The following is a 27,822-nucleotide window of genomic DNA, read 5'->3' as shown; positions in this document are numbered from 1 at the left end:
TAGCTTCCGATTGCAAAGTGAGAATGTCAGCGGAACAAAGAATCCTCAAACAGGAAGAACCTTTCTATTCATAGTGTACACACTGTATGGTCTGCTGTCTAGTACACACACACACATAACAAGTATTCAACAGATTTAGAAAAACTTTATTTTCACAAGAAAAACAAACAATAAGAATATCAAATTATCATGAGTAAAAATGTTGTCAGCGTGTTGTGCCGGTTACTTTTCCCCACTTCTTTGAGAAACACTACTTGCACAGCGCTAGTCAAACAAAATTAGGATAGCTCACAAAGAATGCACCATGATGGCGTTTACATCTCACAACACTCAAGAGAGGAGCTGCAACAGGTCGGTAAAAAGGAGCGATGTTGCCAGAAAAAGCCACCCGACAGAAAGTTGGGATCCTCAGTAGTTCTCCGCCGTTGCTTGGCAGAATTTTTGAGTCAATGTGAAACAGAGTTTGGGTTTTTGAGAGTCTTTGTATGTGTCTGTCTCAGCTTTTGGGCTGTCGGAGCAGGCCTCGGATCCTGCGAACCAGGGCCTGGATGAAGGTGTAGCGGGAGCGAACCTGGCTGTACAAACCCTCCACCTCCAGCAGCTTCCTCTGCAGAGCCTCCCCGAAACCTGCGGCCATGTCGCTCTTCAGCTGCAGTCACACAAACGGAAGAAAAGACAAGAGGGATCAGGAGTAATGTCGGTGGAAACTCATGTAAACATATACACACACACAACATGATGTTTGTCAGAGCTGCATTCAAAGTGTATGAGACATTTTGCCCACGTGTGCCATTTCTTACCAGGTCGAGGTCTTGTTGGCTGACTCTGGACAGACCGAGGCCACGACCTCCACTTGCCTGCAACCCGCCAAACGAGTCTGAAGAACAAAAAAAATGTAATGAAATAAATGCATTAAGCTAAATTCGCTCAATTCCACAACCAGAGACTAGAAACAATAGCTTTGCAGGTGAGTTTTCTGCTCATTATGTCAGGTCTGCTTAACATGTGCGTATATCTGGAACGTGTTTTCTCACCGTCTGTGAGGCGAGATCTATACAGACTGGCTCCAGGCATCAGGGAGTCTTTGGGGTCGGTGGGAGTGCAATGCAACAGGTAGTACTCCAGGTGGCGCCACAACACAAACAGACACGTCTCGATAACATCTGAGGAAGAGGCCGGTCAAGGCATTTCAAGGAGATTCATGATGCGGCGTTTCTACATGTCTAGCTCGTTATCCCAACTGACTGAAGAGAACTTTCAAAGACAGGTATAAAATGACATTCTGATGACAATATGCGAGTGCTGGGACTACAAACTGTTCCTGCAAAAGGCCAAAGGATACAGGAGCACAGGGACAGCAGCTTGGCTCTGTTGTTGATGAGCTGGACCAGTCGTCTCTTGGCCAGCAAGCTCCTCTGGACCGATGAGATTTTCTCCACCCCTCCGGGGCCCGACACCAGGCCTTGGCACAACTGCAGAGAAGATGTGATTAGAACTGAGGACAATGCATGTTGGATCAGAAGATAAAGAATAGTTACTTTGTATTTATACCTTTGTTTAATTTCCACTTTTAAAATTCAGAGGAGAACAGTTTGCCCAACATGTACAGCAGTGTGGTGAGTGTGAGACAGAGTGAATCAGTGTATTGGTCCTTCATTACCTCCTTCAGCTCCTCAGGAGGCAGCTGATCCAGGGTCTGCAGCTTGCCCAGACTTTGTCTGTGACTCTGGTGGAACCGGAAGAAATCTGCAGCGCTGTTCTTCAGCAGGTACAGGACCAGCCCCAGGCTGGGGGCCCGGGAGTAAGCCATCGATGGCAGAGTGGACGACAGATCTTTAAAAAAAAAAAATAAGAGCTGCGGTTCAGTCTCGTACTGTGGAAGTGGACGAGAAGTGCTGCTGGACACAAAAAGCTAATGTGTGGTAAAAGCTAACAGACATTAATCTCATCAGATATCAAACACTCTTAGAAAAAAGAAAAAGAAAAAAAAGGACGATTCACAGAAGGAAGACGACTAATACATTAAAAGGGGTTTAAAAGTATGCTTGTTCACACGGTATACAGCCGCATGATTTAAAGTCCTTTTCCTCTTCTTGCTACTGGCAGAATCTCACTGACCTGAGCGTCCTCCGTCCCTGCCAGCTGGCTCGCTGCCTGACGGGCTGAACAGGCAGATGCTGAACTGGGCCTGTGCTGAGCTCTGCAGCAGCAGGGTTTGGCAGTACTCCATGATGTTAGCACACACCTGTGGACAGAGGACACACCTCTCAGGTCAGACTGTGCAGTACTGAGGAATAATCATGACTATGCATACAACACTCAACACACATTGTTTCAGAGGCATTTTTAATCTCTTTCCCCTCTCTGTCCAGTTTACTGTTGGAATATGCGAAAGGTGTACTCAGTAACTTCTCACTAGGAAGATACTACTGACATTCCGAGACAAGCTCACATAAACTAAACTGCTGAAGGAATAACAAAACACTAAGTGATCACAGGCACCACCACCCTCATACATCATGCATCTCGTACTACTTCATTCATAGAAGACTTTTTGTCCGACCTGCTGCATGGCCACCTCCATCTCCTCTCGTCTTTCTGCCGAGTCTCCAGGTGCGGCGATCTCGGCCTGCTTCAGCAACCTCTCCCGCTCGCTCCCCGCCAGACGGCCAAGCAGCGACAGACAGAGACGCTGGAACGTGAAGAGACGCATTAATCAACTGGAACGGGTGTGCATTAGCAAGAAGACGACATCAATATGACGCATTATAAAAAAGAAAAAGAAAAAAAGAAAGGCAGTCGTCTGACCTGAAATCTGTTGATGTGTCCCTGGAACTCCATAAGAGCAGCACTGTTGATCTCCCCACCGGTCTCAAGGGCACCTGAGAGACCAAGCAGAGCATGAACACCACCATTCACGCAGTCTCTGAATGTCAACATGTGGCTTGCACAATGGAAACACATAACTATAATAGACGGCAAAGTAAATAAGAAGATAAGGAAGGTAGTGTTGTACCTGGCAAAGCAGTCTTACTGATGATGCCAGTAAGCAAAGAGAGCTCCTGCAACGCTCCCATACTGAGCTCCTGACAGCGCAACAGGGACTGGATGGTGTCGGCGTGCACTATCAGCCACTGGAGAACCTACACACACACACACACAGAGAAATGAGAGTTAGGATGCTTGTGCAATGACCATAAACTGTTTGTAATTTTCACAAACACTGCCATGACCAAACAATACAAACAGTGTTGGTGATATCAATAGCTGTGTGCTTACCTGTGCTGCCCCCTGCTGGTGATTCATTGTTGTAGACGTCAAGATCACCTGGAAGAGCCTCAGGGTTGGGAGGAGAATCTGCCTGTAGCGGTCCATGGGGCTGGGGATGAAGCCTGACGGGTCCCTCATCACCCTGTTGACCATCGGCGGACACACACAAATTTAGGGAATGCTATTAATAGAGAGCTTAGGAACAGACGTCATCTGAGCGAGACAGTCAGTTAAACGCACCGGGATAAAGCAAAACAACTTCTATTTAAAATTATTCTAGAGGAAGACGTTGCTCACTCATTATAATGACTTGCAAGCTTTTCATTGTGTTTCTTTAGACAGGAATTATAAAACAAACATATAATATGCATTATTCTTTACATTCATTTGGTAGAAATCAGGTCTGAGTGGAAGAAACTGACTTATTCTGGGGGCATTTTATCCAAAATTACCAATTTGAAAACCCTTTATCAATAACATCACAATTTCATAATAATAATAAAAAACACTTGGAAGTTACTCCGCCCCCTCTTTCCTTCCCTCTTCACTTCCATACCTGTGTGCATCGCTGTCAGGTACCATGTCAAACACCTGACACTCTATCAGCTGTGCCACCAGGCCACAGCGCAGCAGCTCCACAGCTCCCTGACCTGTCTTCGCCACACGAGTCAGCAGAGCCTGAGAACACACAGCAGAGTTCGTACCGTCATAGTCCTGTACTTACAGAGGATTGAGACCGAGGCTATGGGTCGACTTTTCAAAAGAAACGGGTAGAAGTGCACATTGTGCTCACCATCTTGCTCTCGTAGATGTAAAGTGGTTTGAGGAGTGGGGGCTGAGGTGTGAGCAGGCTCTGCAGGGCGACATCGTCCTGCCTCAGGCTCTCCACTAGCGACCGCAGGTAGCCACTGTTGCAGACATAAAGCAGCCACTGGTTCTGGCGGTCTATGGAAAGGATCCGGTCCAGCACCGCCAGAGCCAACATCTGACAGACGGGGAGAGGAGACAAAGCAAGCACTGAGAGTCAAACAAAGAGCCTGGCTAGACCATATTAACGCCATGTCAGTATGAGGTAGGGGTGGGCGATATGACCTAAAATTAAATAACATTGTAAATATATAACGCGTGTTTTTTTCACCTCTTTTCATCACAGCCATAATGGGAATATTACACTTAAGAGAATTAGCATCTTTGAAGAAACGGAAAGCCGACATAACCTTTTACATCTTATCCCACATGAAGGAGATAAGCAGTGCAGATGCTGTTGGACCAAAGAGCACGAGCAGCGCGGCTGTTCTAGAGATTCAGCGTGTGTCACCTATTTTTCCTCAGCTTTGTGTTGAATTGCAAAATCCATGTTGCGGCAGAACGTGACACCGGTGATGGTGATGAAACTGGTATACCGCCCACCCCGAGTATGAGGGGTAATAACTCGTATTGTTGTATGAACCTAACAGTGTGGCTCTTTACCCGGCTGATTTCATGGCCGTCACAGGCGTCCCGACACACCACCTCCATGAGAGCCTTGCCATAGCTCTCAATGATAGCCAGGTTCTCTCTCTGCAGTTTGGAGAAACCATCTTCAGGGGCTGTGAGACGCTCCCACATCGCTTTCCCTGCTGGAGGGACGGAGAGGGAGATTTTCTCAGATGACCAAACAACATCTGTACATTGTCCCTTTGCATATTTGCATATTTGCCAGACTGTCTGTATTCATGTTTCTGTGTTGTACCCGTCTGCAGAGTGTCTGGTTCTTCGGGTTTCTGGGCGATTTGAAGGTAGTACAGCAGGGAGCCATACAAGTGAGCACGCAGACGCTGGTATCCACCGCCTTTAAATGCAAAAGATGACATTGTGAAATCTAACCTCACCAAAGTTTATCAGAGCAACAAATGTGTGAGAAGTGCGTGCTTATGTCATCACTAACCAGTACAAAGGATGAAGTCCAGCAGCTTGCGGAGAATCAGGTGCAGGGCGGAGTTGGCGATGGAGGCAAAGCCAGAGGATGCTTCTAGTCGCGCCCCCTGCTGCTGCTCAGACAGGACTGATTGGCTGAGGTGGGCTGTCAGAGTGAAGACTGCCCCAGCAACAATGGGCATCAGTTCTCCTGCAGCCTCCTCAGACAACACCTGGGCAACGAACAGCAACGTTTACATTTGTCATGTCAGCTCTTACAGGAATTAACAATTTCTCAGGTTGTTCTCTACTTTGATTGATTTAATACACATGTAATGAGGACCACTGAATAAAAGCAATGACACCCTTGAAGAGGTTGCTTACTAGGAGTATGGGGGGGATTCAGATTGTACCTAGCCAAACCTTTTCATAAATGACTGCATCCAAAGTACAATAGCTGACCTTATCATGCAGGTCTAGCAGCAAGTCTCTGATGATGAGCTGCCTGTCATCGGCAGGTATGAGATCAGCAGGGCAGGCGGTCAGCAGCGTCTCCACCAGGCTCCTCCAGGACTGCAGCGCATGACGCTTCGCACTCAAACTCCTACGGACGCGATTACGCTCCACCACCTGCTGCAGGATGGAGTTCACCTCCTAGAAGGATACACACAGGGACACATGGGAGTGAATTCACCTCTGAGAGAGTGACTGCATTAGTGAAGGGAAAAGGCTGGTTGGCTTTTAATCACAGCATTGGTCAAAGGGAGTCATTTTTAAAATTTGAACTGGAAGTTGGAAACCACATTTTCAAAAGATGCCACTGGATGATGGCTTCTTTCTGGTTATTGTGGCCCCACAACATGCTGCTAAGTCCCATTAGTTTTAGTTAACTAACCTCCATCAACAGGGGCCTCTGTCCAATGGCTGCCATTCCTTGCAGTGCATTCACCTCAGCAACCAGCACTCTATGTAGCAGCTGTAAGAAAATGAAAACAAAATATGACACATCGGCGGAAGATCAAACACAAACTGAATAGTTGAAACAACACAAATGTGCTCAACCTGGAAACCCACCTTCACGTTGCACACAGTGTGTCCTTGCTCATTGATATGCTCACAGTTGGAGATCACCTGCTCTATCTGAGTGCGCTCAAAGAAGTCCAGCTGCAGCAGCTCAGGCATATCCTGACTGAAATCGATGGCGTCCAGCACACTCAGCAACTTCCTGCGCACTGATGGCATCAAATAAGGACAAGATGAGAGTAAAAGTAGAGACCCATCTGGTATCACTCTAAAAGAACAAGAGGCTTAAATGGCAGCTAGAATAAATGACTCCAGTGTGTGAAGAGTCCTTAAACGTTGACTGGATTTACATAACGATGTTTGATTTAAATGTGTACTGAGGTGGCACAAACCTTTAGAAACGGTGTCAAAATGCAGGAACCCGCTGACTGATCTGGTTTCTTCTTCCATTCCTGATTCCCCATCAGCTATAAAGAGAAATTATGAGGTTTTAGGTTCATACAGTAATGAGCGGTCATGTGATTGGGAGTTTGAGTATGTGTGGTCATTACTTTCGTATATTTATCAGAGTGTCTGTAATTTTAAAATATTTTAGACCATAAACATTGAAAATGAAAGGCCAGAATTACTTCATTTGTTTCAAAAAGCTTGAATAAATTGAAATGTGTGTGACAACATACCTGTATGTTGAGTGTGTGGCTGGTCATCCAACAGGAGGCTGACGAGGCGTTGCGTGTGTGAACGCTGGCGGTTCAGTGAGGTCACTCTCAGCTCAATGGCAGCTGTTTTCATGAGCCAAGACATCTGGGAGAGGGCAGCGATCTGATTACCTGAGGAGAGCAGACAGAGTCGAATCAATGAAAAGAAAAGACATTCTAGTTTCACTGTATTGTCATAAACACACACCTACAATCACATTCTAACAGTCATACGATACAAAGCTTTGCAATATTTACGTAGCCTTTCAGCCGGAATACAAAACAACCACTAATTTCCATTAAGGTTCTGCATTTCCTGCAGAACATCCTGCCTCCTTCCCTAATGTTTTTGTTATTATATATTTTTAGGGAACAAGGGGATCAGTACTGTACTCACTAGGCAGGATGAAGGGTAGGTGCTGCAGGTGAGAGAACAGGAAGTCCTGGCTAGTCCTCAAATAGCGCATAGTAGGTCCGGATGTGTCTGAGCAGGCGCAAAGCTGGTAGATCACCTGAGAGAGGGAGACAATGACAAGCAAACAGGAAAAATAATCAGCCCACACACAGATTCCATGTTTACTTTCCACCTACTAGGCATAAAACGCAAGTAGTAGAGAGTAGAGGATGAGGAGTACCTGGTAGCAGAGCTCAGCCAGGTGTGGGGCCTGCTGTGTGAGGACAGGTCCGGATCTCTTCTCCGTGCCTCTCTGCAGCAGACTCAGGATGGCGTGTAAGCAGCTCCGTGGACATCCCAACACACCTGTAACAGCAAAGATTCACCGTCAACTGACAGATTACACTCCATCCAAACCAGAACCACAACAATGTTGCAAAATAATCCAATGCCAACAGCTACGGTCATGGTCTGACCTGGGTCCTGGAGGTTGGTGGAGGACACTGGCTTCTTGACTTCATAGCCCAAAAGATACAAGGCCAGATTTGGCGTCTTCAGCTCCAAGGAGGTGATGAGCAGGTTCAGCATATGGATCTGAGTTTCGTGTCGGATTCTTGCGACCTTCTTTTGTGGGTCCGAGTCTGGAAGTAATAAAGTAGGTGGGTTTGAGTGTGACGGTTATGATAACAGGTTTAGCTTTCAGTGTTAAAACAACAGGATTCAGGCCGTTTCATTTATTACAGACAACGTGACTCGTCTCTCACCATCTCCGTTCTCTGTTCCCTCCTCTGCCTCTTCACTGTCCAGACACTCCACAAAGCCGGCCATAAGCTTGTCACTCACAGACTAAAAGACAGAGACAAAAAAAACTTCAAACACAACACAAGTGTCACACATCACCACAGTGAAGATCGCCAACACAGGCGCACCTCAGGGGATCAAGTTCCCGAAGTCTCTCGGATAGAATTACATTTTGACTTTGATATTAAATACGTAATTAAGAAGACATAAAGCTACTGTATGATATTTGGGTTTTGTTGTTCTTTTGCTTAATGCTTATCATTTTGTGAAGTATAGTAAATCTTTGTGGGAATATAAATATACCTGGTCGTGTGTGAAGTCTCCCACCAGCCTCGTCTGAATGTTGGGGTAGTTGGAGATACGACGCAGGATCTTTGCGCTGTGGAAAGCAGCCTCTGGATTGGAGCTGCTGTGGTACAGATACCTGCACGGACAAACATAGGCCTTCATGAAGTTACACTCATTCTGTACAAATTAGCCTTAGTTTTTACCCTACAATGACTTATGATTAGGTTTTATAACATTTAATCTCTATTAACTAGAAAAGCATGGAGAGTAACAGGAACATGTTATACGAGAACGGACAACAAAAATCACAAGCACGGCGTCAATACTACAGTTGGTATTAAAACCAGGATGCCCTTACCTGGCAATATTGACGATGTGATCTGCCCTTCGAGTTTGAGGACTGACCCCCTGGAGGAGCTGCTCCAACGGGGAAACCAGCATGGAGGCCTGGCTCTCCCTGAGGAGGTCCATGAACACCACCTCCTTCTGCAGAGCCAGGTCCAGCAGGCACAGGCAGCGCAGCACCGCCGACTCCAAGTGCTTCTTACCTGTAGGGGAAGAGTGACGGAGCACGTGGTCAGAACAAACACACATACACACACGAGCGATCTCTCTTTCCCTGACAGCAGCTGCAGATGTTCTCTCACCAGGGAAGGGCGCGTAGGTGTCCAGCTGGCGTACGCCCTCCTCCAGCAGGCTGAGGCAGAGCGCCAGCACGGGCGAGTCGTTGAGCAGGTGGAACATGATGCTGTGACCGGGGGGCTTGTGGGCCGCGACCTGCTCGCCCTGCAGCTCCACCATCTCCGGGACAAAGTCTGACGGCTGGGGCTCGTGGTCCCGCAGCAGCTTGTGGAACACCTCCAGCACAGCATCAGCAACCTCCCACTGAGAGATGGCACAAACGGAAAAACAAATTAACAGATGTTTCAGGAGCATAGATGCACATTGCAGCGATATGTCTCCACCTTATAGGGAGCACTACACAGCACTTTACCTTCTCGGCTGGATGGCGATATGCTCTGGTGGGGAAGGGGAGGAACACAGAGTCACGCAAGAAGTTCAGGTAGGGCTGAAAGCCTGGCACGCGATGCCCCGCCCCCAAGTTAATGGGCAGGCTGCTCTCGACCAATGTGCTGATCAGATGACAGAAGCCTCGTGTCAGGGGATACTCCTCGGAGCTTGACTCAATCTCATTCAGCTCCACCTGAGAGATGAAAAACAGAAAGAAAAGTCAGTTTACCACCCTACTTACAGGTTATACAACTTTTAACAGGAAGTGTTCACTTTATGAGAGATGAAAGTCAAGTCTCTGAGATGTTATCTATTAATGTAACTGTGCTAGATTCAGTAAAAAGCTATTCCCTTCCAGTCAGCATTATTTTGCAATACATTCGAGTCTTAAAAATATTCCCTTTGGGCATCAGTCAAACGTTATCTTAAAGTGAACAAATTAAAAGTGATCCTGGCGGCTCCAGGTGGTCTACTTGCTCTCTTTGGCAACTAATGAACCGTCTTGTTTGCCTAGTTAAGAGAGACAGAACTAATTCTAAGCCTTCCTTCACATTGGGTTGAATGAGTAGTGAGCATCAAATTCACTAACCACAAACATCTCACCTCAATTCCAGCTGCCTGCCTCTGTCCTGGGGCTCGCACTGTCTGAAGGATCTGTGGTAAAAAGAACATGAAGCTATAAAACTTTAAAACTCAAAACACTGTCTTCACACTACAAGAACACAGTCTGTTAGATAAAGATGAGAAACTCAAAACCACTTGAGAAAATCTGACAGCCACTCAGATAATATACGACTAAGACTATAAATTAAAGTTTTAAGATCCCGTCACAGACTCGATCCTGAGCTCGATAAAGATAACAGAGTTCCAGTAATAATGTTTATACTTGGCAGACTTTACTTCTTATAAACTGTTCTACTCATTAAGTAACGGCTAACCTGTGTGTACTCCAGCGACTGCCAGAGTGAGGCAGCGATCTCCGGTGACTTCCCAAAGGCCGCCAGGCAGAGCAGGAGCTCCGCCTTCAGGACGGGAGGAACGCTGCACTGTAGCAACCCCAACATCACCACAACCGGGGTCCACTGGGGATGCTCACACAACGCCAGACGAGCATTTTCACTCTTGGAGAAAGAAAGAAAAAAAACATCATACAAAACACACCCCAATAAAGTTGGATAAGAGATCTCAGCAACCTGAATGTTCTGTACCCATGTAATGATGGTGGTGAGCAACTGCAAAAATGAGGTGAGTCCTTCCATCTCCCTTTGGGTGATGCCCCTCAGTGATGGGTGGCGGTACTGCGATGCGTCTGGATTTGGAAAGTCTCGCCGCAGGTTCTCATGGTAGAGCATGAGGGAGTGAAAGAAATGTTCCCAGGACACCGCGCTGCCTGAAACGCCCTGGATGTTGTCACCTGCATACATGAACATGAGGTGAATTTCCACTCATTTGGATATGTATTAAACTAAAGCAGCAGGCTTTTAGAGTCTGATGTTCAGATAACCTACATTTGAAGTTAAATTACTTTTTAGGATTTGAAATGGTCTATATTGCTTTATTTACTACTGAACAGTTACATACCTCAAAAATGGTCAAACCACTAATTACAAAACCAGATGACCACACAATCTAATTTGCAAGGAGGCCAAACTGCACATCAAATGTTCAATAGCTCCGATTTCAGATATCGATCTGAAAATATGTTCAGTCTTATTCGATCCCAGACGACAAGTTTACAAAGTCTTAATCGTGATAACAACGATCTGCTCTTACTGTGCGAGGCTCCGTTGGTTTTAAGCAGACTGAAGGAGTAGTGGGCACACTGGGGACCATTGGCGAGGCCTTTCAGCATACGGAGATAGGAGATGTAGAGGGTGGAGGGGAGGAGGTCTCCCATCTGACGCACAAACTTGGACAGAACCACCTACAATAAAGAAAAGAGAAAAACTTTCAACAGAACACCAGATTAATACAAATTCAACATTTTAAAAACATCCTATGACCTTCTACAATTCTTGGTGCGAGGAGATACTTGTGCTACAAGGTTCTAGAAAACACAGCTCCTACCTGTTTATGTGGAGGCCTTTGCAGCGCCATTCCCAGGTAAGATCCCTGCAGGGAGGTGTGTTGAAGAGACTCTGTGTGACCCCAGAACTCCAGACCCAACTCTAGCCCAAATGAGTCCTTACTGTAAAACTCTCCTATCTGGAAAGACAAAGCAGTAACCAACTCTGTTACAAACTCAAACCCACAGTGACTTATTCTCCTCCTGCTCAGTACCTCCATTTCAGTTATCAGTTCAACTCTTAAAATGTGAAAGGTGATGTTGCTAAATGTGTGTGTGTGTGTGTGTGTGTTTGCAGAAAACACTGACGAGGATCATGAGGTGTTCTAAGTCCTTGCGCATCGATGATGGAAGCTCGCTGTCCATCTGTAAGGACATGTGCACCAGACGGGCATCCTCATCAGCGCGGTTACGAAGCTGTTTCACCTACAAAACACAGTAAAAATATGTTAATTAAACGATTTAATCAATATGCAAAATAACAAAACTACAACCTGATAACTCATCAGAGAGAAGCCAACACTACAACATGACATCTGTAGCATCTCTCACCTTCATTGGCATGAGTGCCAGGAAGTCTGTGATGAGTGAATGGAGGCGGCGGATGTAGAACTCTTCCTGGGCAAAACCCTCACATCCCAGAATGCCCTCCTTCATGAACAGGAAGACATCTCCCAGTAGAGCCTGGTCAGCCAGAGCCTCGTCTGCCTCGGTGAACTCCACCAGGGCTGCGCATCACACACATTTAAAAATATACTCTTTAAATGGCTACTATCTTTGAGATCTCATTCAAAACGTGTTCTTAAAACAGCTAGAAGGTATATTTAATGCATAGCCAAGAAAAAACCCTTACCACATCCCTGTGGTAGCTGAGAAAGGACCCTCAAAGACAGAGCCCAGGCCAGACGACACACAGCCTGCAGACCTGGAAGCTTCCACGGCTGGCCGTCCATCAGACGGCTGTGTACTGCAGCCACATATTGCCTCTCGGTCAGCAACGGCAGTGTCTGGATCAGGTCTAGAGGAACACAGAGACAATCTTTCACCAGCTGTAGAAGACATTTACAGAAACCAACAGCAATCTTCTGCACAGCAAGGAGTAGTACGTTTAAGTGGATTTGACAAGCAACTTCAATCAAAGTTCAATTATACACACAATATGTATTTAGCATGTTCTCACCATCTCTATCTTCTGTTCCCTGTTCCACGAAACTGACATCCAAGCAGTAGAGTAGTGCCATGACCAGAGCCAGGTTCACACTGTCCAATGAGCCGTCAGCTTGAGCGGTCACTGTCTCCAGGTGGCCGATAAGAGCCAGGGTGTCATCTTTAGACAAAGGTGATTGGCAGGTCCATGAAAACAGGCTGTCTGCCAGGGCCTGTCGGCACTCTTTGATGAGGTCAGAGACCTTGGGATAAGAGAGGGAGTTAAATGTTGTCCATATTCCACTCGCTTTATTCTTCTCCTCCATGTTTCTTCTTCAGTGACAACAGAAAGCTCCTGGCTTTACACTAGTCGAGTAAGATTGAACATATTGCAAAAAGATAATTATCGCTGTTTCAAGTCAACACAAAGGATTTGCTCCCACCTCTTTCCTGTGCTTCTCATTGCCCAAGCCGCGCTCCTTCTGCAGTCGTTCAAACTCGCGCGTCACATTTATCTCCGACACCAAGGTTAGGATGCGTTTGGTGAGACCCTGGATCATTAGTTCATCTGTAAAACGTGTCGTCAAAGCCACCAGCTCTCCACTGAATGAGAAAACCAAACAACAGTACACGTCAATCAGGGGGGGGAATCAGGACAATAACATGCTCATCATGTGGAGCATTAAATGCACTCGTCATTGCTTGTATGTGCTAATCGTAGATAGCTTCATTACCTCAGGTCCAGGGTGAAGGTCTTGCCATGGCGTGACTGGATGAGTGTGCGCAAGGAGTTGGCCACACAGAGCTTTCCATCCCAGTAGAGCAGCACAGCTACGAGACCTCGTGTCAGACCTGGGAAATGGGGCTGCTGTTGCTCACCTGGAGACAGATGAATATATTTAGAGAATAAATTGTGTGAAGCAATGTCTTCAACTGACAGCCATGCAAGGCGTTGTCTCCAAATCATGGATTTGATCAAGACAAACCTAAAACAAAATAGCCATTATACACACTCACCAAATGTACTACATAACTTCCTTTATAATTTTGCTTCCAAGTAAAGTCTTTTTCTTATGTCCACTTTACCTGCTAACAGAAGCTCCAAAGCCGCTAACTCTCCAATATCAAACAAATCGCTGAGGATGAAGGCCTCTGAGAGGAGCTGCTCCGGAAGGAGCCGGGACCCCTGCTGACCTTGGATGGCGATGCCCTCTGTGCTGGCTTTACGCACCTTCTCTCTCTGCTCAGCACTCTTTGGCTAAAAAAAATGAAGAGGAGACCAGATCCTATCAACATTACAGCCTCGAGACATCAAAAATGAGTCTGTCTGCACCAAGGACATTGCAGGATACACAGGAAGAATACTATTGTTACAAATGATGTGTTTGCACAGCATCTCACCGGGTTCTTATAGAGTGAGAGAAAGTGCGGTTTGTGTTTCTTCAGCTGCAAGTCGAGGAGGTGGACGCTCTCTGGCTGTCTCCTCAACACCGCCCCGTCCACCGTCTCCCACAACTCCTTCAGCGGCCCCCACAGACTGGCTCCTGGGGGGGTAAATGGGTTTCCAAAGGTCTTGTATCAGCACACATGAACAGGACTGATTCTCACAGATCTATAGTGTTAGTTTCTTATAACCATACATATACATTTAGAGTATCTCATATATGGCACATGACTGATTCAGCACTCCTAACTGGACTCACATTTTGCAAGTCAAATTCTATCCTGGCAAGTTAATGTGAATTATTGTTAATACAACAAAAGCATCTTTAATATCTGATGTAAATGACAGGATGGGGCTGAGCCTGTAACTTTTTCATGTTGACATTTCAGACCTCTTACAGACTGCAACAATGAGCACTTTAACTAATACGGATGCTGATGTGTAAACATCATACACTTAGAAGATGAAAGATTGACATGTGATTGACAGTAACCTATAGAACCAGTGAAATGACCGTCACGTTACATTACCGATATCAGTTTTCTTATAAGAGCTTTTCACCTGTTACGCTTGTTATTGTAGATTAAGCCTCATAATTATGCTTTGAGTTAATTGATTATTGTATTACAGGTTTGTACAAATACATATGAATTTGTTATAATGTGAAAACACGTTAACGTTAACCGTGTAACAGTGTAACGTTAAACGTCTTTACCCACCGAATAATTGTGAAACCAACATCAGCTAAACTAACGTTTACTCGTAAGCTATGCTAATTTAGCTTAGCAGTCTGAAATTGAGTGATCCGTCACCATGTGGTCAAAACAGGACATGCGACAAGACAGGCGATAAAAGGCAAATATCCACAAATGTATCTGTGAAAAAACAACCACTAGCCACAGCTAGGAATCAACACAATGAAGCTACTTAATCAAAAAACTATAGTTCATACCCGAATTTACCGCCATCTGCGCCGCCATGATACACTCGGAAGATTGGAGAGGAGCAGCTTCTAGGTTTGTGCCGGTGTGAAATTTAAAATGATCAATTCTATAAACACATTTTGACAAAATGTATTCTAGTAAAATGTACTAGTTTCATTTAACTGTGAATATTAGGTAATTATGTGGGTACAAATATTTCAAACATTGCCGTAATTCTGTATATTCCCTTCAGGCGAGGTCCTCGGACCGTAGGAACCGGAAGGGAATTGTAGTTTACTAATGCAAATCAACTCAACTGCTAATTTAATTGAAATTCCAATGGGTTTAATAAATTCCGTTCTGTTTCTAATATTGTTTTCTATGACATTTTGATAAAGCTGTACTCGTTTTTAATTTGAAACGCGTTGATGAAACATAACATGTACCAACATTGGTTCCGCCCTGTGTTGGGCCACGTACTATTTTGACGTTACACCAACATGTCCACGCTCCGCCTGACAGTTGCGGATCCATGACCGCTGACATGGAAATTTGTCATTCGTGAATACAATACTTCGCTGCCGCCGTAAAGGTAGCACCGCATTTAAATCGAGGGCTTTGGTATATTTTAATCAAAACGATGGCTCGGGTTGTGAAAGTGTTTCGGACTCTGCGGAACAACTGGAAGAAGTCCACATTTGCTGTGTGCGTCCTGTCTTACGGGGGCCACTGGCTGTATGGCATACACTGGTGAGTATTTCAGGTTATGATATTTCCTCAGATTAGAATAATTACACAGGTCTGTGCCACTGATTGTTCGTGTGTCTCACATTTTGTATCTGATCAGTGACAGTGTTCTGAGGAAAGAGGCTTGTCTCGCCGCCAGGGTAAGACATCACTTATTCTTGCACTTCATGTTGTCAGCATTTAAAGCAAAACCCCTCTTCAGGGGCCTATAGTCCTCACCATCATTATTTCTTTTAGGAATTCGGGCGTCAACAGATAGCACCGCAGGAGCGTCTGAGGAAAGCGACAGTGATCTTGAACCCTGCAGCTTGCAGTGGGTAAGAAGACTCTCTCACTGACAGGTTTGTCTGGAACCTCAGACAACAGTCTCTCTCAGAATATTTCCAACTATCTCTCTCAATCTTCCCCAGGAAAGCCAACAAACTGTTTGAAAAGAATGCTGCTCCGATTTTACACCTGGCTGGTGTGGAGATTACAATAGTAAAGGTAATTTCCCTTGGAGCCCATCAGTGCTATGAGTGGCTCTAGTAGGGATCCCATCGCGTGGCACCGTGATCACATATTCATCCTGTTTTCCTCTCCAGACGGATTATGAAGGCCAGGCGAAAAAACTGATGGAGCTCATGGAACAGACGGATGTGCTCATCGTGGCCGGAGGGGACGGCACCTTGCAGGAAGTCGTCACAGGTTTACTGCGAAGACCGGATCAAGTAGGTGTCGCACAGTTATTGTGTTGATCTGCAAGACGACTTAATTCAAACTTTTCTTTTATTGATGTCACTGATGGACGTTTTTTTGACGACAGGACACAGTCTGTAACACACCGATTGGATTCATTCCACTGGGCTCTCGCAATTCCCTCAGTCCAAGTCTTCACCTCCTCAGTGACAACAAGGTCAAGTAAGTACCTCTTCAATATCATAAGGAAAGTTCCAGATGCTATCATCACATAATCTTTTGACCTGTGTACTGGATGTGTCTCGCCAAGTAAATATACGTGGATATGGACATGCTACGCGTTTTCCACATACGTAATTTAAACCCATTTTTCCACCCTTTCCAGAGACATTACATCAGCAACACTGTCCATCCTAAAGGGAGAAACCGTTCCTCTGGATGTGCTGCAAATCAAAGTGAGAACCTGCCTCTGTCTAGTCTACAAAGCCTCAAAGTTATCGACATAGTATTTGTTCTTGAATGCAGATACTTGCTGATGTCAGTATTTGTTTTCAGGTCAAATTAACAAATATTTTGAGAAATATATGATTTCACACTTTATAATGTGGCTTTTTAAAAAATCAAACAGGATAATGAAGTTAAATTGTCACAAACTGTTTTGTTTTGTTTTTTCTATGCAGTGTGAGATATTATGTGTCAGCGGTTGGACAGGAATTCAAATGTGTGTGTGTGTGTGTGCGTGTGTTTTTAGGGGGAGAAAGATCAGCCAGTCTTCGCTCTGACGGGACTACGTTGGGGTGCTTTTAGAGATGTGGCTGCAACAATCAGCAAGTAAGAATATACAATTGGTCACTCTTATTATAACCATGACATAGTTCCCCATACAAAATAATAATTAACCATATTTCCTCATAGATATTGGTACCTTGGACCACTGAAGACAAATGCAGCACATTGGCTGAGTACTCTACGGGTAAGGCAATATATTTTCTGAACATGTTTGGGTAAGAACAGTGTATTGAACCAGTGTTGGCCTTGTATAAGATCGCTGATATTTGAAAGCCATGTCAGCTCCCATCAATGTCATAGAGGTTCCTCCCTGTTGTGAAAAAAATATTTGAAGGATGTTTTTTCCTTTGTGCAACTCTCTAGTTATGACTTTGCCAACTGTTTTCTTTCAAAGGAAGCGTCTGTGGCGTTTATCGCTTATTTCCTACAACCATGGAATACCTAATTGTTGTATTGAGTCAGTCTACCTTAAAAAGCTGTTATCTGGTATCAGTGGAATCTCTGTATCCTGAAATAAACCAAATGGTGCTTTAGAAGTTTTCCATCCTGACAAAAGTATACTTATACTTTTGAATAAGACACTCAATACAGTTTAAATATTGAATATCTAACATCATTATCTCATCAAAGACAGTAGATGTCTTGAGGTTATTGCTGTATTTCATGTCTTCCCCTGTTTTCCTTGTCACCCATAACTGTTATAGTTCTGTGGCTGCAGATGTATTTTAATCTTACGCTGTTGTAAAATCCCTCAGGAGTGGCCCCTGGTCCGCGAGGTCTCAGTGTCCTACCTGGCTCCCAGCCTACGGCCCCCTGACCTGTCCCCTCAGAAGCCCCCCAGACCTAACCTGCTGTACCGCATCATGCGCAGGCTCAAAAACCACTGGTACCCTCCTGTCGAAGGTAGTGTGTGCGTGTCATTGTGTTGATACTTCGATCACAGCATGTCAAAGACTGTGAGTTGTATTTTTTTGGGTGGTTTGTGTGTGTCTTTGCTCAGAGCCTCCAAAAGTGGAAGAGCCAGAGCAGTGGAAGGAGGAGCATCTGTCGACGTTGGAGCTGTTTATTCAAACGCACAACAAAAACCCAGTGGAGAGGGTCAGTCCAAAATCAATTCCTTTTCTAAATCTTGTACCTGTTCTTATTAAAATCATGATAAGATCCCACTATTGTGCCTCGTTTTGCTCTTAGAAAAAATATCATTTGTGTCTGTTTATTTGAACTTGCAGCGCATAAATGACTCCCTGATGATCTGTGCGGAACCGGACAACTTCACAGTGGGCGAGTACATCACTGTCGGGTCAGTAGATTCAGTTTTTGTTTAGTCGACTTCAAACGGAGGCGATGTACATTATAAATGAGTTGGTACATTCAAGTAAAAGAATGTCAATGTCAATTCTTCATTATAGGAGTAAAAAAGAAGAGGACCCCGCTGTATTCACCAAAGACTCCACAAAACTGGAAGCCAGTGCTTGCCAGCTGCAGCTGCCAGAGGTCAGAACCCCGTTTAAGTGACTCGATCCTATTTCTTTGTGTCACGTCAAAGAAAATCGTAACTATTTAAGGATTGTGCTTAGTATCATTTAGTTTACTTTCTAAAGCTTTGTCTGTTAGTTTTTGTCGTGACATTTAACTTGATGTCCTGACCCCGCAGGGTGCCGCTGGCTTCTACAGCATCGACAACGAGGAGTACGAGGCCATGCCCGTAGAGGTGAGGCTGTTGCCGCGGAAGCTCCGCTTTTTCATCAGTGCAGAGCGCAGAGAGCAGCTCCTCTCACAGATGCAGTGATGGAAAAAAAACATTGAACCAGAAAGAAGACAAGAACAGCGGAGACAAAAGCAGATTTGAAGAGAAACACGAAAGCAAAGAACCAGATGCCGTGAGACTCTGAAGTCAAACGGATGTCTGCTTTGCCAGCAGTTTTAAATGCTCATGACGTACTGATGGATTGTTTTACGACCTGTAAACATTCAGTTGAACTATTATAAGGAGGATTACATGCTGTTGTATATTAAAGGACCAAGGCTTTGTTTCTTTAAGCCAGTAACCCGTGTAATGGTTGTCTTACAAAATGACTTTATGTTTACTGAACAGTTTACTATTTAAACTTGGTCAATAAAAAATATTTCTGTCCAATTCAACACAAAGTTGTTTTTTTTCCTATGAGTTTGACATTAGTATGTAAGCATTTAGCGAATGCCTGGTTTAAATAAAGAGTGCAGGCGTCGGCTGGAGATATAATAATAATAATAATAATACATTTTATTTATATAGCTCTTTAAAAGGCACTCAAAGACACTTTACATGTTAAAAACAGAAACAATAGAAGCATTTATAATAAGAACAAAATCTACGACACAACAGTAAGACATTTTTTTTAAATAAAATAAACATGAAAAGAAAGAAAACATACATTAGACTTTAGAGGTTAAAAGCAGATTTGAATAGGTGAGTTTTTAGTGCAGTTTTGAAAGTGGCGAGTGACGAAGAATGTCTGAGGTGTTGGGGCAGGGAGTTCCAGAGGGAGGGGGCAGCAACGGAGAAGGCCCTGTCCCCCCAGGTCCGATGCTTGGACAGAGTAGGGAGGGTAAGGAGGGTGGCGTCGGCAGATCTGAGGTTGCGGTTGGGAGTGTGATGGTACAGGAGGTCCAAAAGGTATGAAGGGGCAAGGTTGTGGAGGGCTTTGTAAGTGATGAGGAGGATCTTGAACTGGATTCTTTGCTGTATGGGGAGCCAGTGGAGGTTTTGAAGGACTGGGGTGATGTGGTCTCTGGTGCGGGAGTGGGAGAGCAGACGGGCAGCTGAATTCTGGATGTATTGTAGTTTATTGATGATTTTGGTGGGTATATAGAGATGAGGGGGGGCAAAGTAGAGGCGATGGACAGAAAGCGCAAAGAACAAATAAGATTATGGATAGGCTTGAGGTATAGCTAGATGAACGAATGTAGGGATGCTGCAGCATTCCGAATGTGTTGCAAAAGATGTTAGACCAGGAGTGTGGCAGACTCCTTGGAGAGGCTGGGTGTGATCTGACAGATGGTGTAGACAGCAAATCTGCAGGATTAAGCAAGTGGCTGCATCCCAGACCTCCTTCTCTTATTTGATTGTTCAGGTAAACACAAAGGGAGGCTCTTGGTTTTGTTTTTGTTACTTGAACATCCTGGTAGGGGAATGGCAGTGACTGAATAAGTACAATTTTAAAGGAACTTGTACCCTTTGTTGCCCTTTTAATGAAGCAGTAAATAAAGTAGTTAAAATTGGCTCCAACACATCTACTACAACAGTAAAATGCTGCTTACATGTTAAAGCCCCAATAATAACTATTTCATACTAAAGTATATTCTAACAAGTTATTTTTGCATGGTAAGTACTTCCACTTTTAATAATGCAAGTACATTTGCTCATACTTTTACGAAAGTAGTAAAGTATTTTGAATGCAAATGACTTATTTGTAATATTTTACACTGTCGTATTGATATTTTTACTATTAAAGGATCTCAATATTAGCTGCAAGACGATCAGGTCATCCTGACAGTGGTTTTGTGTCTTGGAAAGCGATGACAGCAGTGATCCTGAGGAGAGGTGTAGGTAGAGCAGGATTATGAAGGAAACAGAGGAACATAGTAAGAAGCAGGGGATTAGGTAACACCTAAACTGTATCAATGTTTAATTGTTTTACAATGGCAGTACAGTGAAATGAACAATTGCTCATGCTATTGAGTTCATGTGTACATTATTGACATCTCTTACAGTGTTTCACATTAGTAAAGGTGAAGACATATTTTGTTATTCTGTGAATACAATCACAATCAAAGAGGAAACAGTTACACTACTTGGATGTGTTGCTGCTGCATGTGTGCAATACTTTTGCTGTCTTTGACATTCGGTAGAGTGACACGCTGTACAAACGACTCATTTAGCCAATGCTGGTACACATCTGTGACCAAAGAAGGCCTTTTATACAGCGGTATGTGTTGTGTACATTCCGTTTCACATTTAACAGACACCTGAAAGCAAACACGGTCAGCGGCAAGAGTATTACGTCTGCTGACAAGTAAATAGACCAGTCCAGAGTCAACAGGTTTAACTGCACCCGGTGGGGTCATTCAGAAGTGCCGTCAGCAGATACTGTTGACGTGCGTACAGTAATGAGTCGGTCACTTTCGTGCAAGTTTGAGAGAATCACATTTCCTTAAGGCCCCGTTTAAACAACAAAGCTCTTTCAAATACAACACTTGGTGCACTTTTTCCATTTAGTAACCGACCCAGAAAACCTCTTTGGGGTTCAAGTCAAAAGGACAACAGTTGTCAACATGAGGATCCGCCACAGAAAGATCGTTTTTGGAATGTGATAACGAATTAAAAATGGATATTTGTAGATTCATGTACATATTAAAAAAAAAAAAAAAAAAAAGGACTTGGTGTTTTAGCTTGTTTCAGGGGGTTCACGAGAAGGCTGAGAACCACTACTCCAAATTTATAGGAGACATCAGCTCCGCGTGTTCCAACATGGAACAAATTATGACTCTGATTGGCAACGTGATGGATTAAATAAACCAATCTGCCAGGACAATCCAAAAGACGCAGTTCATCAGGAGGACTGTGATGAAAAGACAGAAAAAAAACCTCAGCTAAAACAGACTGGGGGGGGGGCTCTTAAAGCTCCCGCCCATCCTTCACTGGGAACAACACCAGATCTCCAAAAACACAAAGAGATCTTTGTCAGGGACACAGACACGCAAAGAGGATCTCTCTGAAGCTGATCAACGAGTAAACCACAAGCGTCTCCAACGAGGACTCTTCGCTCAACACGATCACAACATATATTGGCTGCCGTTGATGAACTAGCCTCTGGTTAGAGTACAAAAAAAGAACAATGACAGCCAGTGCAACACACAAAGCGCTTCACACTTCACAGCACTTGCTGGCTCAGACGGTTAGTCATAAACATAGCGTAAAAAGGTACAGTTAAGCATGATCACTGTGTGCATCAGGAACTATTCCAGTGGTGGACATGATGCAGCATTCATGATGAGTTAGTGGTATAGAGTCACATTCATTGAGTTTAGGGTAAAACATGTAACACAAACAGGAATTTTTCAGAACGCCTCCATGAGACTGTGATCAAACACAGAGACGCATCGTCAGGTCGACCTCGTGCTGAAGGTGCATGGAATATGGACAAAGTATTTGACAGCTTTTCTCTCCTCATTCTCAGCTTCATATTAATTATGATAATTCTATTATCCATTATAAAAAGAGGATATCACACTCTTTTGCAAAACATCCTCCCCGCTCACTTTCCGTTGTGAAAGAAATAGTAAAAACTAGAAAAACGCATATACATGAAGAGGGCTGGTTTCAACTAACAGGCTTCTATTGCTTCCTTTTTGAAAGGTAAATAAAGTAGTCAAAAAGCATTCGATCAACTAAATATAATCATCGAAATATGTTATTACATCAGGATGAATTTGTTGCACATTATGACGCCTAGAATCTTCAATAAAATCTATTTGCAGCACACAAATTCATTTGCAGCAGTTCAACCGCACCCACACAACATTCATCTTTTTTCTTCAGACAAACCGTATGTGGACCCCAAAGCTGCGGGGATTGTGAATGTTTTCACTGACTTCTTCATTGTGACGGGTGCAGTGAAGAACGACCAAATCATCCTGCAGCAATGACCAGACCCAATCAAGACCTCCAGCCCTGGCCACTTCAGCTGGAATCATAGTAAAACAAGAGCACACAAACAAACTAGTATCTCTGACAAAAAAAAACACAGCACTGAGCGACGGAAGATGTGAATGGCTCTAAGACCACGCAGCTGCCAAGTGGCATCGTCTACGAGGCAAGTGTTTATCAGCCCCCGTGGAGCAGTGCACCAACTGTCCTCATCAACCACACTGTTTAGAAACAGTCTCCACAGGTCAGATGAGACACACAAAAGAGGGGAAACAGACACCCAGGAGGGGGACAGCAGGCGACAGATGGAGGTCCCAGGGTGGAGGCAGTGTCTACGTTGTCTTGGTGTGAGTGGGCCTTGAAGGCACAAATATCCAGTGGCGTTCCGAGTTTTTCCCCAAAGCTGACGGGGGCTCAGGTACAGCAGAGGCTGTCTATGACCAGCGTGACGTCAATCCCGTACACCTCCAGCAGGTCCACCAGGAAGGATCGATCGCCCTGGGGATCCAGCCCCATGGCCCTCACGTGCTCAGCGGTGAGGGTGGGATCGGTGCTCCCTGCTACGTCCGACAGGGTCTGGAAGATGCGGTTATTGAGCTCCATGAAGAACCTGGGACGGGATTAAAGACAAGTGCGTCACGCAGTGGTCCTCCGCATCACATTAAAATGACAAAACCAATATAATTGAACGACTCTCCTTAAAACATACTGCCTGTGATTAGGACTCAAGGACACAAGCAGCTGTGAATACACTTGTCAAGGACTCACAGAATGAAAAGATCCTCTTCATTTGACGTGCAGTCTCCATCCACCTCGTGAGAGTAGAGCAACATCTGCCTGGAAATAAAAAAGCCATCATCTATCATTATATGTGAAAAGTAATTTTGCCCCTCACTGGCTAGTATTTATCCATTATGAGTGTCCACGGTCATTTTGCAGCCTAATTTGAACATACAACTGTCAAACATTGATGCATGTATCACATTTGAAAATCAGTTAAGATATACAGTATTTGACAGTGTGTAATGTACCTCTGTTCACTCAGCTTCCTGTACTTCTCCTTATCTGCAGCATTCAGTCGAAGCAGCGGCTGCAAATGGCTTCTGTGCGTTTTCACATTCTGGTTATCGATGTAGACGTCGTACAGCTCCTTCTTGCCCTCGAAAATCTTCTCTGTGGTGCCTAAATAAATGAATGCCATCATTAAAAAAACACGCTCATACATAAGGAGTAATTTCCATATATTACAGATAGCGGTCAATCAGCCATTTACATGCAGTGAAAGCTTCACTCACAGGCCACGTATGACAGCTCTGTTTCCAGGGCAGTGATGTCGGCTATGTTGACGTAGAAGAACGGCCGTAATTCAGGCACGGAGACACCGATTCCAGGTAAAGAGACATTGGCCAGGCAGCAACAGCAATACACTGCGGGAAGAACGAGAACATAGGGAGTGAAGGATCTCCAGGGAAATAGAAAATGACACTGAACATATATTACACCCTGACCTGTTTGCATAAAGTGTGTGTTGACATGTGCATTAGAGCTTCTCACCCCTGTAGCAGACCACACCTATGGGTGGAGGGGAGAAGATGAGGATCCGTTTCCTCAGCAGTGCAAACTTCCACAGCACCATTATCTGCTCCCCGAAAAACTGGATGAACTGGGACATGCAGCCAGCTGGGTGGGTGATCTGCAGGGAGAAAAAAGAAAGACAAATACGTGTTGTTGTTGTTGTGCAAACCTGCCATCACCAACAATGTGCTCTGCTGCTTTCGCACCTTCATTTCTGGGTGCATACAGCGGTTGATGGTGGTAACACTCCAGGTCGGGCAAGCGGTGACCAGACCATTTGCTGTCGGGGGAAGGACGGCCTTCTTATCCTCGTAGAAGGCCTCCAGCGGAGAGTACTGGCCCGGACACTTCAGCTGGAGTCTACAAGGCAATGACCGGAAGAAGATGGAGAGGAGAGAGAAAGAGGAAGAATGTCATGTATGAGTCATCCAAGCCTTTTGTAAAATGTATAACTGAGCAGATTAAGCTAGCTTGAGTGCGTATTCATTATCTGCCGATGTCGCTCGACCATGAACACTCACAGCTCACGCAGGTTTAAAGACAATTACTAAAGCAATGTAGTTTGATATTTGTTACACAACGTAAATGGAGGTCTGTGTGGATCAAGACACCATTTAGGGTAGTTCAAGATTACAGATGGTGCTTGGTCAGTGAACCATCCCTTGTTCCTAAATTGCATTGTGGGATCATTTAAGGTAACACGCGGTCCATAAATAAAATAATTTGATTACCAGACTCCGTTCAGATTAATTCAGGTCCACTTGTATTTGGTTGCAACCTGAGCCATTTGTATTTGGAAGCCGAAACTGTTTGCTGTGTCATATATATATTTATACATAGTCAATGAGGAGATGAGCTTTCGTGAGAGAACTGAAGCAGAAGACCAGAGTTGCTGAAGAGAACGGGGGCTGTCAAGGCGTCTCCCACCTCCGTGCTTAGACTTCATACAAAAACAGCATGTAAATGGGCTCTTGCGACGATAGCTGTAACCCAGACTCTGGGTTCATGTTTAATAGATGACTAACATTTTAACAAAGAAGCAAGGGCAGGGGATAGGTGCATAAAGAGAGGCCCTTAAACTCATTTAGGAGAGAAATAAAGGAGGTAAACAGAACACAAAAAGGTGCCGATATAAGATGAAATAACCAAAGAAGACTGAAGCATGACACACAGCGCGTCTCACCTGACTTGGTTCTCCAGAAAGTGCATGTAGCGGTACAGCAGAGTGTAGGAGGGAGACAGAATTCCCACTGACTTCATCCTCGCTCCTCGCTCCAGCTCACTCTCCACAGGCACGTTTGCGAAGCAGGCCAGCCCAAAGTAACAGCCTTTACGGAAATATCTATCCGCAGGCCAAACAAAGAGCAGGAGTGAACACACAGTGACACACACACACACACACACACACACGTGTTCCTCTATGGAGTGGGTTTCGTGCTTCATGATTGGGGGGGGTGCGAGCAGTGGGGAGACTGGGAGTACATACATAAAGTCACTGGTGATCCGATGGGAACCGCTGGCAATTGACTTGAATTCAACTCCATCTAGGTTGATGTCGTGAGGCAGGCACCACTCCACCATATTCCCTGTAATTTACACACACACACACAAACACACAAACACACAAACACACAAACACACACACACACACAAACCATCAACTTACTTTCCATTCTGGCTTCTTTCATCCCGGCAACTTCCTCTAATTCTGTATTTCAGTCATGTAGCAGCAAAAGGTCAAGGGGCAGTAAGAAAGCTCTGACTCAGCTACTTTTACTCCATGTCCACTTAACATTTCCATGTATGACGCTGAAGCACTGAAATCCTGGTCTTGTTCTAATGGGATGGTTGTCCTTTAATACCAGCTTGGGTACCAACTACATCAATTGAAGCTATTTATTAGGGTCTTGACATTTTAAATGTTTGACAACCCCACCTGGAGTGATTGCAACATTCACCCCCATGACTCAGTATATTGCACTAAAGAACATCAGACATTCCAAGATAATACTAATTTTAGTTATCTAGTCCACAGATGACACTAATACACATGGGAGATGAGAGATCTCTTGCTACAGTCTGATTTGCTTACCTGATCTTGTATCAAAGGTAACCACAAACACAGCCACGATCTGGTCTTTTTCCTCCCACTGATCCCTCGCCGAGAGGCCGGGGAAGGGAACATGACGATCTGTAACGAGAGGCTCTGTCCACGGGCTTCCGTTCCCGCTGACAACCGCAGCTTTTCCACCGCTCGTCGGGCTGCGTGTGATGGTGGTGGCCGCGGTGGTGCTCCACCCAGTGCGAGCCGCGGTGCCCGTCGGTGCGTGCCGCCCGGCTGGCTGCGAACTTTTCGGTGCGACCCCCTCCCTGGGCGGCTGCGGCTGCTGCTGCTGGGCCGCCTGGTTGGGATCGGGCGGTGGGATCTCCTCCCAGTCCAGCAGCGGGGCTCGGTCCGACTGCTTCACCATGGTGCTGCTGCCTCTGAGGACTCGGGAAGGGAGAGAAAAATATCACAAAAACTTGTCCGTCCAGTTGAATCGAGTAGACTACGCAAGATGCTGGAGCCGGATCATCATTTGCTGCTGCTCGCTGGGTTGTTTGCTATGTATTTGTAAGCGTGTCACATCCACTGATGGGCTGTTTTTCCTCCGCCTGTCTCACTGTTTTGATGACGTCACTGACTTCCGCCCACGTGTCTTTATTACTATTTCATACAGTGACCTAATTTGGGTTATGGGCTGTATATTTTTGCCCATAATACATTGCAAATTCACATTCTTATGGACATTCTGCCGTAGTGTGCCTGCTTTATTCAAGTCTATGACATAATCCTTCACAATACTTTAATTTGATCTAGTTTAGTTTGATCTAGAATATGAATTTTAAGTTGTTATTACATTATCCATATGCATAGGCATCCATATGCTTCGTGTAGTTAGATTTCCATATAGTTTTATGATAACGCCGTGTTAAATTGTCTACGCAATTAACAGCCATTTTATAGTCAGGTGTGTGGTTTATGAACAATTCAGCCAATCAGAGAGCTAGGTTGTGTCAACCTGGCGGCGTAGTTTACTTAAACAGGAAGTAATTTACATACAAGGCGCGAAATTCAAGCGTGGTGATGGTGGTCGTGAGGGGACGTGACTTGTTGGTGAGTATTCATGATGAACACACATTATTACTCAAACTTAAATTACATACTGATGTGTGCGTTAATGACCACTATGTGAAGCACCTGTTGAGCTTGAAAATTACATCATGGCTTGACTGGTATTCTGGTTTTCAATTGCCCTAAATTACATGATTTGGTTGGAAGAATTAAAAAATACTAGTAATTTTGACTTATTGATACATTTATGGGACTTATGTTGTGGAAGTA

The 27,822-nt window shown here is 44.7% G+C and overlaps 3 protein-coding genes across 3 annotated transcripts; 1 reads left to right on the top strand and 2 right to left on the bottom strand.

Annotated features, from left to right (window-relative positions):
- Nucleotides 1-125: 125 nt before the first annotated feature.
- Nucleotides 126-15,101, bottom strand: nup205 (nucleoporin 205). The gene is made up of 42 exons (XM_076082107.1): nt 14,989-15,101; nt 13,994-14,136; nt 13,679-13,850; nt 13,327-13,471; nt 13,036-13,195; nt 12,627-12,855; nt 12,300-12,464; nt 11,999-12,174; nt 11,756-11,872; nt 11,449-11,586; nt 11,155-11,305; nt 10,590-10,795; nt 10,320-10,502; nt 9,985-10,035; nt 9,365-9,574; nt 9,018-9,255; nt 8,729-8,918; nt 8,386-8,506; nt 8,046-8,127; nt 7,758-7,922; nt 7,523-7,647; nt 7,285-7,399; nt 6,870-7,019; nt 6,582-6,656; nt 6,241-6,398; nt 6,062-6,142; nt 5,629-5,820; nt 5,198-5,399; nt 5,003-5,101; nt 4,741-4,889; nt 4,064-4,255; nt 3,827-3,948; nt 3,280-3,412; nt 3,017-3,143; nt 2,809-2,882; nt 2,564-2,692; nt 2,119-2,245; nt 1,661-1,833; nt 1,343-1,472; nt 1,035-1,163; nt 801-877; nt 126-649 (listed from the first exon to the last, which is right to left on the bottom strand). The coding sequence occupies exons 1-42, from the start codon at nt 15,014-15,016 to the stop codon at nt 497-499; spliced, it is 5,982 nt and encodes a 1,993-aa protein (XP_075938222.1). The 5' UTR covers nt 15,017-15,101; the 3' UTR covers nt 126-496.
- Nucleotides 15,102-15,446: 345 nt separating this feature from the next.
- agk (acylglycerol kinase) lies at nt 15,447-19,321 on the top strand. The gene is made up of 14 exons (XM_076082246.1): nt 15,447-15,709; nt 15,807-15,846; nt 15,944-16,023; nt 16,117-16,192; nt 16,291-16,416; nt 16,512-16,606; nt 16,770-16,839; nt 17,136-17,215; nt 17,300-17,357; nt 17,929-18,076; nt 18,174-18,271; nt 18,403-18,473; nt 18,583-18,667; nt 18,828-19,321. Exons 1-14 carry the CDS (start codon nt 15,600-15,602, stop codon nt 18,960-18,962), a joined length of 1,272 nt encoding a protein of 423 aa, XP_075938361.1. The 5' UTR covers nt 15,447-15,599; the 3' UTR covers nt 18,963-19,321.
- Nucleotides 19,322-20,812: 1,491 nt separating this feature from the next.
- On the bottom strand, nt 20,813-27,087 carry dennd11 (DENN domain containing 11). Its single transcript, XM_076082252.1, has 9 exons — nt 26,530-27,087; nt 25,924-26,023; nt 25,621-25,779; nt 24,644-24,797; nt 24,417-24,555; nt 24,158-24,289; nt 23,894-24,044; nt 23,631-23,699; nt 20,813-23,472 (listed from the first exon to the last, which is right to left on the bottom strand). Exons 1-9 carry the CDS (start codon nt 26,906-26,908, stop codon nt 23,277-23,279), a joined length of 1,479 nt encoding a protein of 492 aa, XP_075938367.1. The 5' UTR covers nt 26,909-27,087; the 3' UTR covers nt 20,813-23,276.
- Between the last annotated feature and the right edge of the window lie 735 nt (nt 27,088-27,822).

The sequence above is a fragment of the Anarhichas minor genome, unplaced genomic scaffold (assembly GCF_050575085.1).
Source record: "Anarhichas minor isolate MPS153535 unplaced genomic scaffold, ASM5057508v1 ptg000090l, whole genome shotgun sequence".
NCBI lineage: Eukaryota > Metazoa > Chordata > Actinopteri > Perciformes > Anarhichadidae > Anarhichas > Anarhichas minor.
Note: the sequence above shows the minus strand (reverse complement) of the source record. Positions and strands in the feature narration are given on the sequence as shown.